The following is a 15038-nucleotide window of genomic DNA, read 5'->3' on the forward strand; positions in this document are numbered from 1 at the left end:
AGGTGGAGGATTGTGAATACTTGGGGTCAACTGTCCAGAGCAATGGAGAGTGTGGAAAAGAGGTGAAGAAGCGTGTCCAGGCGGGCTGGAACGGCTGGAGAAAAATGTCAGGTGTGATGTGTGATAGAAGGGTTTCAGCTCGGATGAAAGGAAAAGTATATAAAACAGTGGTGAGACAAGCCATGATGTTTGGACTGGAGACAGTGCCACTGAAGAAAAGACAGGAAGCAGAGCTGGAGGTAGCAGAGCTGAAAAGGTTGAAGTTTTCTTTGGGAGTGACCATGTTGGATACGATCCGGAATAGTACAGTACAGTATAACTGGCAATAGAATACAGTAGTGGGACAACTCCTATTTCTCCACTGTGATACTAATAAAGGCTAATCAAATCCAATCCAATATTAGAGGCTTTGGAGAGAAAGTCAGAGAGGCTAGACTGAGATGGTTTGGAAATGTCCAGGGGAGAGGGAGTGACTATATCAGAAGAATGATGCTGAGCCTTGAACTACCAGGCAGGAGACCGAGAGGAAGACCGAAGAGGAGGTTTATGGATGTGGTCAAAGAGGACATGAAGGTAGCTGGTGTGAGAGAAGAGGGTGCACAAAACCAGGTTAGATGGAGGACATTGATTCGCTGTGGCGACCTCTGAAGGGAAAAGCCGAAAGGAAAAGAAGAACTTTGCTCGTAAACTACTGAAAATAAATGCAAAGTGCATAAAGTTAATCCCTATTACTCATACACTGATATGTTTGGGGAATTAATACAGTATACCGAACACAATAGACGATCCTTTAAATGTCATTATTGTACAATTTGACTGTCAAAAACCATTCTATTTTTAACTATAATATCGTGCCCGAGTAAGGTTTACAAACAATATTTTTTTTGTTAGCCAATAATATTACAAATTCATAGTTTATAGAGAAGGCAAGCATGTAACATGCATATAAAGGATTCTAAATTGTGTATTAAAGAATACAATGTTATTTAGCTGTTAATTTGATTTTATTGGCATCATAATCTTATTACAAATAACAATCAAGTACGGTTCTAATTCCCGAAATCAAAGAGCCCTACGAATTTCTCATTCTTGATCAAGACATATTTGAGGAAAGTTCGTTTGTTTTCTTTCACAAACCTCATTTGCTAAATTGTTTTCGTATTGTTGTTGATGCTTTATTGTGTCGTTTATTCAGAGGAGTTTTAATTTTGACGATTTCAATTGTTATGTTTGTTCCTTTTTTCAGGTCTGTTTTTCATTTATTTCTTTCAGTTTGATCATTTTAGTAAACCCGTTTTATTGAATGTGTTTTTAATTGAAAATACCACTTGAATATATTGTGGCGCCCACGAGGCACTGTGGAATATCGCTTTGAATTTTGTACGCAGAAGAACAACGTTACGATTTAATACATTCCACACATTCTTAGTGACGCATAGCATGCTGTGAGCGCATCCAGTCTCCCAGCGGCAAGCCTTTTTTTCTTTATTTTAAAATTATTTGGCAATAAGTACATTTGTGGGGTTTGGGCGCTCACCTATAAAAGGTCTGTATGAAGTATAAAGTGGAATTGTACCGTGTACTGTATGCTGTGCAAAACAATGACGTCATATTTAATCGACGTCTCTATGGGATGACGATAACGAGGACTTCAACGTCTGATTTCTCCTAACGTTTGAATCTCTTCGCTGCGGGCTCCTTTGTTTTTCTCGTCGATTCCTCGATGGGACGTCTGGATGGAGAGTCTAACATGCAAACAGATGATAAGCGAGGACCCACGATCGAAGACCGAGGAGGTTGCAAATCAAGAAATGGGATTTAGACTTTATCCCTGCCGCTTGTATGTGCCACATTCAATATGGCGGTGAGGTTGACGAACGATTCCGCGCGCACTGTGGCTCGGTAGGTAGCTAGGTAAATACAGGATATAGGTAGGTCAATAATAGGTGGCGATACAGGTAGGTGGATAGGTTGATACATAATTGTGTATATAGATAAATAGATCGTTGAGCTCCATCTCCTGGATTATTCCAAAAAGGGTTTCTAATTAATGAGACATTTAAAACATATTTCATACTTCTTTTTTCTTGGATTTAATGCAGAGTAAAGATATGTTTAACATCAACACATTTAATCTTACATAATACTGTACACAATTTTAAGGGGTCAATTTCCTTTTTTGGCTAAATCTAAAATAAACTGATTTACTTCATATGGAGTATGTAACTTTGGCCAATGAGGCAAATGTGACTAATTGATTGTGGTCAAATTGGCTTTGGGGGTTCATGAACCAATCTCTTAGTCTAAATTAAACCTAAGCAACATTTTTAAGACAAAGGTTAAAGTTATCAGATTTTATCTTTTGGGTATGTTATAAACGTACAGTTATTTGTTAAACATTAATATAAGCATAATATAGCAAATATAAGCAAATATACAAACATAATATACATAATCTGGTTACATCAAATTGTTTATCAATTACTTACTTGGCAATTTCACATAGGAATATATTAAACAGATGAGACCAGATGCATACATTCAACAGAAGGCAAAGTTGATATGATCATACTATGATTTTTGTTGAGTAGTGGGTGCTTTATTTTATTCTGGTACAATAATCAGATTAGCAGTCTAATCCCAGAGGAGACAGGAATAGCGCAACACCATCCCACTCTAGACTAAGAATAAGAGGAAGAACGAGAGCAACCTGCGTGTGTACACAGTCCACATCTTTTTTACTTTTCCAAGCTGTTTTTAACGTCCTTTATTCCTGCACTGGACTTGCCATCGTGATGAGGTAAAGATTTTGAGGGACCACGATAGGGGGACAGCCTCACCCCCAGCACACAGATAATCTGAGGCAAATCAAATCAAGCGAGGCCAAAGGATTGACTTTCCACAGATCCAAAGAGAGCGCAGTAACGTCAGAGCTGAGGAGGTTGATGGCCCATATTTTGGCAGCTGTGGGGCAATTGGGCTCTGAGATGGTGTCCACCTGAGAGTCACTTAAAGGTAAATGTTTTTTTCCCATTCCTATTTAATTGTTGATGGGTTTGTGTTGAACATATTTATATTGAACACATAATTTAAGCACACATAAAACATATTAAGATGGATTTGAAGATTCTGTCATTTCATTGTGGCTCCAACTGGTAGATTTGTGTCTTCAGGCTCTACCATGACTGTGGAGGTCAACCTAAGGCGAGATTCATATGGCGCTCCATGAAAGGTCCCATAGAGGTGCTCTGATGGAATTCAGTAAGTGATTATAATTGCTCCTGGCGCAGTGTGTGTCCTGCCTAAAGGCTAAATTGTAATTGTGTATTATCATTTGCCACGGGCTATTTGTACTGATAACAGACCTGTAATGCCAACAGAGGTAAGACACCACTGAATGAGCATTTGCCACTCCTGATTTTAATCATTCCGGTGATTACGATTAAACTCTTCTGTTCTATTTCTGGAATTTTGATGTCATCCCCTCGACAGTAGTTTTTTTTTCAATGTTACTTTGTTCCTCTTTGTAGTTAGAGCACCCAGGGCAAATTACACTATATTTGGAGAGGCAATTCGCTATGTCATTCCTGCACATATGCAATGTTCTATCGGCTGTGGAGGTCAAGGCTGCAAGTATGACAACCCGCATTTCTGGCGTGATGACCAACAGGCGATTAAAGGCCTTTACTCATCATGGTACAGGTCCACATTCAATTTCAATCGATATCATGGAAAGTGGCCTTTTTCTTAAGTGTCATGGTATTTATTATTCTTTTAGGGTGACTGATCATCTTCTTGCAATGTCCAGGCCCTCGACTGAAGTTATTGAGAAGTATAACATTATTGAGCAATTCAGAAGGTATATGAACCTATACGACTGTGTAAGCTCTCAGTCGTACAGGAGTGGTCCATCGAAGAAAAGGTTTCTTCAGCCGTCATCTGTACTTCTTTGAAGGTATCGGACGTTTCGCTTCTTATCCAAGAAACTTCGTCAGAAAACTAAAGTCTTACTGGTAGTTTAAGCCACATATATATCGGAGCACTTGGGGCAGTGACCCCCAAACTCGACGAGTGGTTACAACAGATCCGGGAACAACATCGGATATCTCGGTCCAGAAAAGCGCAGTGCCTGCGCAGAACCCTCAAGCTTCCTGGCCTCTGGTAGAGGACCCGAGCTGAAATGGGGACAGACACCACCCATGGTGGGTGAGACGAGGATTTTTATATATATATATATATATATATATATATATATATATATATATATATATATATATATATATATATATATATATATATATATATATATATAACCCGGACTCTGCTATGATAGGGCCAATGCTCTCAGGTTGGGGGGAGCAGAGAACTGCTCCCTGGCACTCCACTGATTGTTCCTATGGTCTGACTAACGACTGGCCTGAATGCACCACTTCCACCGGAATCACCTCATCAGTATTCCTAATCCTATTTTGCCTAAGTGGGCTGTTGTACGAACGATCCAAATTGAACCTCACCCCACCAAACCGGTTTAATGAAGGATTTAGTTAGTTAGTTAGTTAGTCTTTCGCTAAGATTTTAACCTCATTGTCGTCAAATGAGTGGTTGCTAGCTTTTAGGTGCATATGTACTGCCGATTGGGGCATTCAGGCCAGTCGTTAGTGAGAACAATAGGAACAATCAGTGGAGTGGCAGGGACCAGTCCTCTGCTCCCCCCAACCTGAGAGCAGGGACCTATCATAGCAGAGTCCGGCACCGCCATGTCTGGACAGTAGGGATATACAGTAAAGTCTCGTTATATCGATATCGGATATATCGATAGTCCCGGTTATATCGATACTATTTTTATGCACGCACGGAGAAAATTACATGCGCGCAGGGTCGGATGTATCGATAGTCCCGGTTATATCGATATTTTTCGGACTCCCTAGAATATCGATATAACGAGACTTTACTGTATATACATAGGGCCTAAGCTACCAGTAAGACTTTAGTTCGCTGACGAAGTTTCTTGAATAAGAAGCGTTTCGCTTCTTATCCAAGAAACTTCGTCCGACACCTTCAAAGAAGTACAGATGATGGCTGAAGAAACCTTTTCATCGATATGTAAACCTATAGTTATAACCTTTCTGAACAAGTAGTTTTTGATCACACCACTTGTGTTCATTTCAAGGAATGGCATTAAAACGGTGATCAACCTCCAGATACCTGGTGAACATGCAAGCTGTGGAAACCCTCTGGAGCCAGAGAGTGGTTTCTCCTACAATCCAGAGGCCTTTATGGAAAATAACAGTAAGGGCTTCGTTGATTTTGGTGAGTGTATAATGCTACTAGAGTTTGATCGCATGTGATTTCAGTCTATTTCTACAACTTTGGGTGGAGTGACTATGGAGTGGCCAACCTGACTACTGTTCTGGACATTGTTAAAGTTATGGCCTTTGCACTGCAGGAGGGGAAGATAGCTGTGCACTGCCACGCAGGTCTTGGAAGAACAGGTAGAGCTACATCTGGAATAAGACTCAACTGTTTGACGTTTCCCGAACGGCGCAGTGTCACAACATAGTTTTCTTCCCTTTTTTAGGTGTGTTAATGGCTTGTTTTTTGGCCTACGCCACGAGGATGACAGCCAATCAAGCGATCTTGTATGTTCGGGCTAAACGTCCTGGTTCCATCCAGACACGCAGTCAGCTGAGCTGTGTTCGCGAGTTTGTCCAGTTCCTCATCCCTCTAAGGAGTGTGTTTTCCTGCACCGAGCCTCGATCCCAACCTGTCACCTTGACTCAGTACCTCAATCGCCAGAGACACATCCTGCATGGCCCCGAGCGTAAAGAATTGAGGTACCTGCCAAAGATTGTCCATCTTGTTTCCCGGCTGCTGTTGGATATCGCGGAGAATCGACAAGTGATCGAGGAGGATGTTTTGGAGGCACCAGACATCCATGACATTGAGATGACCCTCAGCATCATTGAAAGGCTTGGTCCTCAATTTTGTGCAAAGGAGCCTCGCTTGCCAGGTTCCCTCACCTTACCGAGACATTTTCATGAACCGCCCATCTTCTACCATCGCAAGAGTCTTAGTTACAGTGAGTCTGATCTCAGACGTCTGGGGTCGCAGCTCAACCTCCTTACACAACCCTTGGGCTCCCTCTCACAGGGCAACATGGCCAGGCCAATTTCCCCATCTGAACCCGCTCAACCGGTAACGCAGTGGAAGAGTTGGAATAGTAATACGTCTGACATCTCCCAAAGCTCCACGGGATCTCTCTGGCAAGTCAAGAATCATGAAAGGGACGGTTCCATTTTGTTGAAAAAAGTCAGGCAGATGCCCATTCAACGCAGTGAATCTGTTGGACACAGTGACTCACTCCAAAAAGGTAATATGCTCTCCAGATTGAAGGCTGAGCAGAGGGAAGAGTTGGCAGAGAGCGAGAAGAACTCTCAGCAGAGAGATGAGGAGCTGTCAGAGGTGCCATGCATCACTCTGCAGTCTGAGTTATCACTGGAAGCGAGGAGGCTGTTGGTGGCACAGGCGCTAGCAGTGGACCTTTTTCTCGATGGGGCAGAAGAGCACAGGAAGAGAGTGTTAACGTGGCAGGTAATTGATTTGGGCCAATCCAGTGAGTGATACGGGACAACCCAATCCAAATAATCATTGCCCAATGATTTTTTTTTTAGGGGGAAAGGGGCAGTTAGGATGTTGTTGGCCTAAATGCTGGTTTAACTATAGATCTTAGTTGTTTATTGTTAATACATTTAATTTGCGGATCAATACAAGTGATGGCAGTTCTGTCAGATCGTATTCCTTGCGAAATGCTGGAAGCAGTATGACTCAAACTATGTAACTGCACAGCTGACAATTCTATTGTTTTTTTTGTCTACTTTTTTCACAGGGTGGAAATAGATTAAGAATTTATATTTCCTTCTTACTCACATTAACTCATTCCCCGCCATCCCAAATTTATTCGGCAATTGAAAACATGACATAGAGCGCCATTCCTGAATTTGTTCGTGTTTGGGGTTTTCTTGCGGGGGTGCCTATAAAGCGCTGGTCAGACCTCTGGCAATATTATTTCCCTTCCTCGAGGGGGCAGCATTTGTCTCATGTACAGCAGCCCCCACTTGCACTTCATGTTACTCCAGACCCATATAATTTGGGAATGAACTATTTTTTGTGAAAGTATAGGGTCTAAGGCAGTGGTTCTTAATCTTGTTGGAGGCATCGAACCCCACCAGTTTCATTTACTCATTCACCGAATCCTTCTTCCAATGCCTACTAACTGCAGTCTAGACTGAGGGGTGGACCTCAGCAGGGGAGGATCCACCGGACCCCTGAGACCGACTCATCGAACCCCTAGGGTTCGATCGAACCCAGGTTAAGAACCACTGGTCTAAGGTTTCTTACGCTGCATTGAATGTTTACATAGTCCTAAAACTCAAAATTCTGTGGGTCCTGGAATTTGAATGAAAATGACAAAAACCTTGGTACCGGAGTGGACACATTTTTGCACATTGTCTGGCAGTGAATGAGTTAATGAACTCAGGTAGTGAATCACGTAGGATGTTCAACACCCAAACTGTTGAATTTCAAGGAACTCAACTAAATAGTTATGAAGATACTGTAATTGATTTTTGAAATACTATCAATTTTTAGAGGACGCCCTGTATTTACAACAATGGCATGGTTGTTTCATATCGATGCGTCACTCTCTGGTGAAATGCCAGTTGTACCAGGTGTCTGTGAGCGATCACATTGCTAATTCAACGTTTTACATCAAGTAAATTTGTGTTGGACACATATTGAAAAATCAAGATGACTTTTTGGTTTGCCTCTCCTGACAGACCGAAGATTAGTTGACAAGTGCAAGTGCTGAATGTGTGCACGCAGGCAGAGCTAAATCAAGGGGGCGCATGGGAAAGGCTATGCATGGAACGGGATCCCTTCATCCTCACTGGTCTGATGTGGGCATGGCTGGAGCAGCTTAAGGAGCCAGTCATCTGCCTGCCGGATGCCATGGCCCTCGACCTTGAAAACACTGATGCGCAAACTGTCCTCAACACACTTGGCCAGGTAAAGCCTTACTATTAAACCACAATTGGGGAAAAATAATCCATACATTTAGTGGTGTTGCTGTTATCTTCATCTTTGCTCAATGTCTCTATAGGCACCCAAAGAAACATTAATGTGCATACTGGACTGTCTGGCTCACTTACTGACACTACCTGAGGAAGTTGAAGATGCATTTCTGAATCGTACTATCAAGGCTTTTACATGGGTAAGCGTGATGAGTCCATTGCACAATTACAGTCCAAATACTTTGTCAACAATGCCGTATGATGTTCACCTTTCTAAAGATTGGGAGCAGTTCCAACAATGGAAGCCAAGTGTATGAGTCCATGACTAGAGTCCTACGCCGTGTCCTTGAGGATATGAGATGTGTTGCCGCCAAAGCAGAAGAGCCTACAAAGTCTCCTTTAACGTTGAATTAGATGCTACATATGGAACCGTGGAGGGGACACTTTGTGCCTTAATGTTAAAATATTTATTCTGTCATTATGATGTGATATGACATGTACTGCCCTAGCATTTCTTCACCCCCCACACTGAGGTAACGCAATGAAGAACTGTTTTTTTTAATGCAATGTTTTGCCTTAAGACTGGTCTCATTAAGCCCCAGAATTAGCCAATCAATTTCCGAAAACGGGCTTGTTATCATGCACATTAGAGTCTATTAATGCCTTTAGATGAAAAGGTTTCTTCAGTCGTCATCTGTACTTCTTTGAAGGTGTCGGATGTTTCGCTTCTTATCCAAGATGCTTCTTCGGCGAACTAAAGTGACACTTTAGTTCGCTGAAGAAGAAGAAGTGCGAACTGAAGTGACACTTTAGTTCACTGAAGAACTTTCGTTTGCTGAAGAAGCATCTTGGATATGAAGCGAAACGTCCGACACCTTCAAAGAAGTACAGATGACGGCTGAAGAAACCTTTTCATCAATGGACCACTCCTGTACGACTGAGCGCTTCCACAGACGAAATGCCTTTAGAGTAACATTGTAATCCCTTTGTTTAAAAAAAAAGACAATCAAATCATGAATGAATGACAGTGAATGATGAGAAAATGTTCCTCTTTCATCGGATGTGCAGAAATCACGTCTTCACTGTTATGTGGGTTCAGGAAGTGAACTTGTAAGCTTTTAAAACATCATTGCCATTCCTCCCTTCAACTGAACCAACGATGCTGGCGTAGTCACAAGCGACTAGGTTGAACCCTCTAAAAGCACAGGAAACAGACATGACGTTAGGGCCAATCCACATTCAGGCTCTCCTTCAATGCTGCACACATTTCTAAACGTCAGAACACACCTTGACATAGTATGAGAACCTCCCAGTAGATGATATCGACCCTCCAAGGTCAACCCACCATCTCTGTCACGTTTCCAGGTCAGCACATGCAAGGAAAGGTCCCTAGATGCTGTGACCACACGGAAGCTGTCCTGTGAAATGTCACAGTCACAAGTGACCATTATATAATGAATATAAATAAATCCCTCAAAATATCATTGTTTCATTCAAATGTTTTGATATGTCCTTCAGTTTGAAGTTAGTTTGAGTGTAGATATTAAGTTTGAGATTAGATATTCATTAAAAGTACCATATTTTCTGGTGTATACGGTGCACCGGACTATGAGGGGCACCCCCAATGAATGCTGTATTTTCTATTTTTCTTCCATATATAAGGCGCACCGAAGTATAAGCCGCACCCTTCTATAAATGAAAAACATTACTCAAAAATAATATCTAAATATATACAAGTTTTCCAAATAAAAGGCATTACAAGGCGCTACTGTAGAGGCTTGGGGTTATTTGTTTTGCGGGGGGAAATGGAGTCGGTGGCTGCTGACAGTAGTTGCTAGATTGTGGTTCAATATTACTTCACATATAAGGCGCAGGGTCATCTTTTGAAGAAAATGAAGGCCTTTATGTGCACCCTATATACTGGAAAATAGAGTAATCAAAATTGGGCAGTGAGTACAGTCGTTCGATTAAAAGCTTAAAAGCCCCCATATGGTGACTCATTTGTTATGGGGCTTATCAAAGGTACCCTTCACAAATTGTAAGGCAGATCTGTCCCAAATGGTTTGCCGTCAACTGAAAACAACATCACAGTGCCAGATGGGGTCAACTTGCAAACGTGTCTGATGCTCAAACCTAATTAACAGGTGAGCCATGATTTGTTGTAAGCAAGTGGGAAACTGGCCTCCTCCTGATATGGACAAAAATGCGTGGATTGTGCTGATTCATTAATATTCCACAAATGTGAATTAATCAGTGACATGTTCAGCTTGGTGGGGCTGCACAGAAAATGTAAAAAAAAGTTTGACTTGACTTCCCCTTAAAGGACAACCGAAATCACTTTTTGGTTTTTTAACTGACACCAGAAAAACTTTTTATAGCATCTAAAATACCCAAAACATGCAGTATGATATTTTTAGTCAAATGCAAAACACCAATAAAAATGCCTTAAAGTGTCCAAAATCTGCAAAAAAATTGAGCTGCGAATTGGGCATTTTCAGAAAGTCCCGCCCCCCTTTCGTGACGTCACGCCAAGACGTCTTGCATTGCTGGAGAATCAAAACAATGGCTTCAGATTCGGAGAATATGCTTTCTTGTTACACATCCAGTTATGAATATGATTCAAGAATTTATTTGGGCCATTTTGAGGCAAACGGGCGGGGGGGGGGGGGGGGGGGGTGTCTCAAAAAGAGGCAGAAAAATGGCGACCAGCACCGGTGAGGAATGAATCAGCTCGTTTCCACAGCCCTGATACATTCTTTCCATGGAGTTTGCCTCCCTCTGTTGGCGGCTCATGTTGGCAAAATACAGTAAAGCTCGATATTGGGTCGTAAGACGATATATCCGGTTTTGTAATTTTCTCCGTGCGTGCAAAAAAATAAAACATCGTACAGATATCGATATAAAAACTGTACATTGACGTGATGGAAAGACGCTACAGTGCCTCTTTTTTTACGGTGAGGAGGCGGTCCTTTTCTGACGTCACGTACGGACTCGTCACCAACTCAAAAACAAGACTTCCTGAATGTTCAGAGCGAGTCTTAAAACGTAAAATATAGCTATATGCGGTGGAATCTTCTTAAAATACGCCCAGTAGAAGTCATGTGAAGCCATTTTACAAATTATGGACAAACTTGTCCGGAGACGTCGGTTGTCCTTTAAATGAGTAGGCTTGAAAAAAAATCTTACCACCCATAAAGAAGTAATTGGCATGGTGTGCTCCTTGAAGCTTGCGAGCAAAGCGCCTTTCAGAGAATACAAGCAAAGATGACAATCAGCTGCTATCACAATGGAGTTGCTGTCCTTTGCCTCCAGAAGAATGTTGGGGGACGTGCTCATCAGTGACAAAGGAAAGGAAGAGACCTGTTGGACTTAAAAAGAAAGCATTTTTTAAGAGCTGGACAATCTTGTTTCCATTCACTCGGAATCCTGCTGTCAGTCGTCAATAGTCTTAAACACAAGGCGGACATCACCAGTTACTCGAGTATTCCCGTTTAAAATAATTTTACGGGATAACTGCTAACCAGGAAGATGCCCCTTGTCTTTTTGTATGACACAACAAATGTGACCTCTCAAGCAACTTTCCTACTTGTTTTACACGGTGCGTCCTTCTTCACCTTGGATCTGGGAGGTGTACTTTGACTTTTTCATGCTGACATCGAAGACAGTGAGTACTTTGTTGTTAGTGCGCTCGTTGCAGTGGACCATGGCCAGCGTGGCAGACTGCGTGGGGATGAAGACGGCGACCTGGCACCCAGTGACCGGCACTAAGTGGCACAGTGGGTCATCGTCCTCACCTGGGGAGGTCAAGCTATCAGCAAAAATCACCTACCGATGACCCAGACATTAAAAAAAAAAAAGTATTCAGTTTTATATTTCTGAATAGCAATTTGTCAAACACCATTCTGTCGCTGTCCAGAAAAACAAATACATACCTTTAGACTTGAATCTACGTTCTCCTTGGAGCCAGCTGTGATCCATTTCTTGTCAGGTGAAACCAAGAGTATGTTGACTTGAAAGCTGTCACACACCATTATTCTGGATTTCTGAGTCAATGATGTTCCAGCTAGTGTACACACTGACCCAGAACTCGTTCCAACCTTGACAAAAATATGAGGGACAAAACTCAGACTGTAAATTACAATCACAGGGGTCATTCTAAACATACAAAAACAGAAGGATACTTACGGATAGAAACCAATCATTGCCCTTATTATAGTGTAGCAATGTACAATGTGCGGATGCAACAGAATAGGACGCCACCTCCTGGCCAGTCTGACCTTGCCAGACTTGAATCAGGCCGGCAGAGTCCACTGTGATCACAAAGTCATGCTGCTCATCAATTACGATGCGAGATAAAGGATTCTGCTTGGCAGTGCACCACACGAGTTGACCCTGAGATTAAATTTACTCATTAGTTAAAACATTCAGACTCAAGAAGTCTGTTAGGGGGTTGGTTAGTCACATTGCTTTGTTGGGAAGATGGCAAATTTCAGTTTCAAGATTTTAATCAGCAAAACTTGGATGAGATTTGTCTGCACTGCTATACGCACCTGGTGAGATTATGAGCATTTGTACTTGCAATGACAGTCAGCAGAATGTTGTGACTTGCAAATTCGTGAAGGTGTTGGAGGAGCAGGATTCCATCATAAACTGACAACAACCTATATTATACAGCCAACCACCTGGCTTACTACATTGTCCACAAGAACTTGGCCTGGGCACCAATGTATCAATTGTTAAAGACCGATTACACATTACAAAAAAAGGAAACAGACTCATGAGGAGCCCTTGAGTTAGAGACAGCCTCCTGAAACTACACCGAAGGACATTCCAATTGAGATCTAATATACAAGTTTAATTGTTGTTAAAAGAGAATACAGCAATATGATGTATACTGTACCGTGTGTTAATTTTGCCTCAGGGTATATAAAACCTATCTTTGGAACTATTACGTAGTGAAATGCATGTGTTGAAATTCTGTACATCATCCACTAACATTTTGGATGTTCCATGCCCGGACTGTACCATCAGTAGAAGCACTGCAGATTGTGGTTGGGGTGTCCCAGAGATCAGGACCCAAAGGTGAGCTCCCCTGCAGATAGACCAGGCCCACAATTCGCCCTAATGGAATACTGTTTTCAGCATCTGTACTTCCAAAGAGTACTTCGAGTACTTTTGACACATGCGATTTAACCCGGCTTTATATTTTTCACCGACCTGTGTGACCTCGGAGGCTCTTACAAGTGTAACCCCCAGTTCGACCTTCCTTCATCTTTGTCTCCAAATGGGATCGTCGCAGGAAATATTTCTTCCATGAGTGATTGACGTGAGGGCTCCCCAACACCGCCTGACTACAAAAGCCCCATCGTTGCAAGCACATCCTCCTAGTGAGAATAAAACAAACGACCAATTGACATTTTCTGGTGACAAGGAAAGTATTTCCACGTAAAACACTCGCCTCCATAACCACGGGGTCTCGGCAGCATTATGCCAACTCTGGAAAACAGGCAACCTAATTTTGAGTGTTGTTTCGCTTGTCAAAGTTACTTCCGCATGTTGTATAATGGCGTTTCCTTACCATACACACGCTAGAGGCCCGGATTAAATCTTCCTCTGTTAAAAATGTAAACACATAAATAAGACAATCGCCAACGAAGTTTTGGGGATCCATAGTGACGTCGTTCTTTCTCCTTCTGTGATTGTGAAGCGAAAGCAGGAAGAAATCATTACGATCACACCCAGCCAGTATGATTACCATTCTGCCACCAGGTGTCGCCATCATAAAGGGAAATCAGCCCCCAAGAATGCCTCAGTTGTCTACATGTCAAAGGAGACATAACGTGGCGAAACTGTAAATACACTTGCGAATAAACGATAAACCAAATGAAACATATCCAATTTTAGTTTAAGTCTACAGATTAGATATTGTGACATTTTCCTTACAAGTCATCCAGGGCATGGTGTTGGAAATCAATAGTTTTTTTTTAATGTATGTTATGTTTACTTATCCCATAAGTGTATAAAACAGTGGTGCGACCAGCCATGATGTTTGGACTGGAGACAGTGTCACTGAAGAAAAGACAGGAAGCAGAGCTGGAGGTAGCAGAGCTGAAGATGTTGAGGTTTTCTTTGGGAGTGACCAGGTTGGATAGGATCAGGAATGAGTACATTAAAGGGACAACTCATATTAGAGGCTTTGAAGAGAAAGTCAGAGAGGCCAAACTGAGATGGTTTGGACATGTCCAGAGGAGAGAGAATGACTATACGGGAGAAGGATGCTGAGCCTTGAACTGCCAGGCAGGAGACCGAGAGGAAGACCGAAGTGGAGATTTATGGATGTGGTCAAAGAGGACATGAAGGTAGCTGGTGTGAGAGAAGAAGATGCACAAAACCGGGTTAGATGGAGGACATTGATTCGCTGTGGCGACCCCTGAAGGGAAAAGCCAAAAGGAAAAGAAGAATAAATAAATAAAGAAATAAAATGTATTATTATTATTATTATTATTATTATTACTTGCACCTTCAGCTGGTTTGAAAATGTGAATAAACAATATCAGAATCAAAATAATATTGCTTGGTTGAGTATGTAGAAACACACAAGGAATTTGTCTGTGATAATACAGACAACACTGGTATAATCTACATCAAGTAACAATGATAAACAATGATGTGACATATTGGATTGGATTAGCCTTTTTTAGTCTCGCAGTGGAGAAATTTACATTTCACCGCTGCAAAGTGATGAAGGTACGAGGAAAGGAAAGTAAGACGTAGAAAAACAAAATAGAGTACCTGCTGTAAAGCCAGCCACTCTCGCGGCGCCATCTTGAAGTCAAAAACAGCAACAACAAAAAACTAAATAGCAAAAAATGTGACACAACACAAAAGACACACACACAGTCATTCAATCTTCAAGGACAACCGACGCCTCTGGACAAGTTGTGTCTTTGTAAAATCACTTGTAAAATC

At 41.9% G+C, this 15038-nt stretch overlaps 2 protein-coding genes across 5 annotated transcripts; one reads left to right on the forward strand and one right to left on the reverse strand.

The window, feature by feature from the left end:
* Positions 1 to 1646: 1646 nt before the first annotated feature.
* Positions 1647 to 8499, forward strand: LOC148902982 (protein tyrosine phosphatase domain-containing protein 1-like). Of its 2 annotated transcripts, none has more exons than XM_088994349.1 (11): positions 1647 to 2800; positions 2906 to 3015; positions 3160 to 3261; positions 3531 to 3696; positions 3779 to 3859; positions 5171 to 5289; positions 5355 to 5492; positions 5579 to 6591; positions 7882 to 8064; positions 8159 to 8269; positions 8349 to 8499. In XM_088994349.1, exons 3-11 carry the CDS (start codon positions 3216 to 3218, stop codon positions 8481 to 8483), a joined length of 1992 nt encoding a protein of 663 aa, XP_088850475.1. In that variant the 5' UTR covers positions 1647 to 2800; positions 2906 to 3015; positions 3160 to 3215; the 3' UTR covers positions 8484 to 8499. The 2 variants fall into 2 exon arrangements, with proteins under 2 accessions (XP_088850475.1, XP_088850483.1); XM_088994357.1 differs by having other exon boundaries at positions 3174 to 3261.
* Positions 8500 to 8521: 22 nt separating this feature from the next.
* Positions 8522 to 13872, reverse strand: fbxw12 (F-box and WD repeat domain containing 12). Of its 3 annotated transcripts, XM_088994373.1 has the most exons (10): positions 13648 to 13872; positions 13528 to 13565; positions 13287 to 13453; positions 13066 to 13190; positions 12255 to 12461; positions 12002 to 12166; positions 11684 to 11894; positions 11256 to 11437; positions 9357 to 9487; positions 8522 to 9264 (listed from the first exon to the last, which is right to left on the reverse strand). In XM_088994373.1, exons 1-10 carry the CDS (start codon positions 13849 to 13851, stop codon positions 9165 to 9167), a joined length of 1530 nt encoding a protein of 509 aa, XP_088850499.1. In that variant the 5' UTR covers positions 13852 to 13872; the 3' UTR covers positions 8522 to 9164. The 3 variants fall into 3 exon arrangements, with proteins under 3 accessions (XP_088850499.1, XP_088850506.1, XP_088850489.1); XM_088994380.1 differs by having other exon boundaries at positions 8522 to 9487; positions 11256 to 11311; XM_088994363.1 differs by having other exon boundaries at positions 8522 to 9487.
* Between the last annotated feature and the right edge of the window lie 1166 nt (positions 13873 to 15038).

This window comes from Hippocampus bargibanti, linkage group LG01 (assembly GCF_051943395.1).
Source record: "Hippocampus bargibanti isolate YZ-2025 linkage group LG01, ASM5194339v1, whole genome shotgun sequence".
NCBI classification, from domain to species: domain Eukaryota; kingdom Metazoa; phylum Chordata; class Actinopteri; order Syngnathiformes; family Syngnathidae; genus Hippocampus; species Hippocampus bargibanti.

Coding starts and splice junctions, on each gene's coding strand:
- LOC148902982 (XM_088994349.1), top strand. CDS start 3,216: ATGGCGCTCCATGAAAGGTCCCATAGAGGTGCTCTGATGGAATTCA. Junction 5,290..5,354: donor GGCCTTTATGGAAAATAACA/GTAAGGGCTTCG, acceptor ATGTGATTTCAG/TCTATTTCTACAACTTTGGG. Junction 8,065..8,158: donor TCCTCAACACACTTGGCCAG/GTAAAGCCTTAC, acceptor ATGTCTCTATAG/GCACCCAAAGAAACATTAAT.
- fbxw12 (XM_088994363.1), bottom strand. CDS start 13,851: ATGATGGCGACACCTGGTGGCAGAATGGTAATCATACTGGCTGGGTGT. Junction 13,191..13,286: donor GAGCCTCCGAGGTCACACAG/GTCGGTGAAAAA, acceptor GTATTCCATTAG/GGCGAATTGTGGGCCTGGTC. Junction 12,462..13,065: donor GGGCATGGAACATCCAAAAT/GTTAGTGGATGA, acceptor ATTTAATCTCAG/GGTCAACTCGTGTGGTGCAC.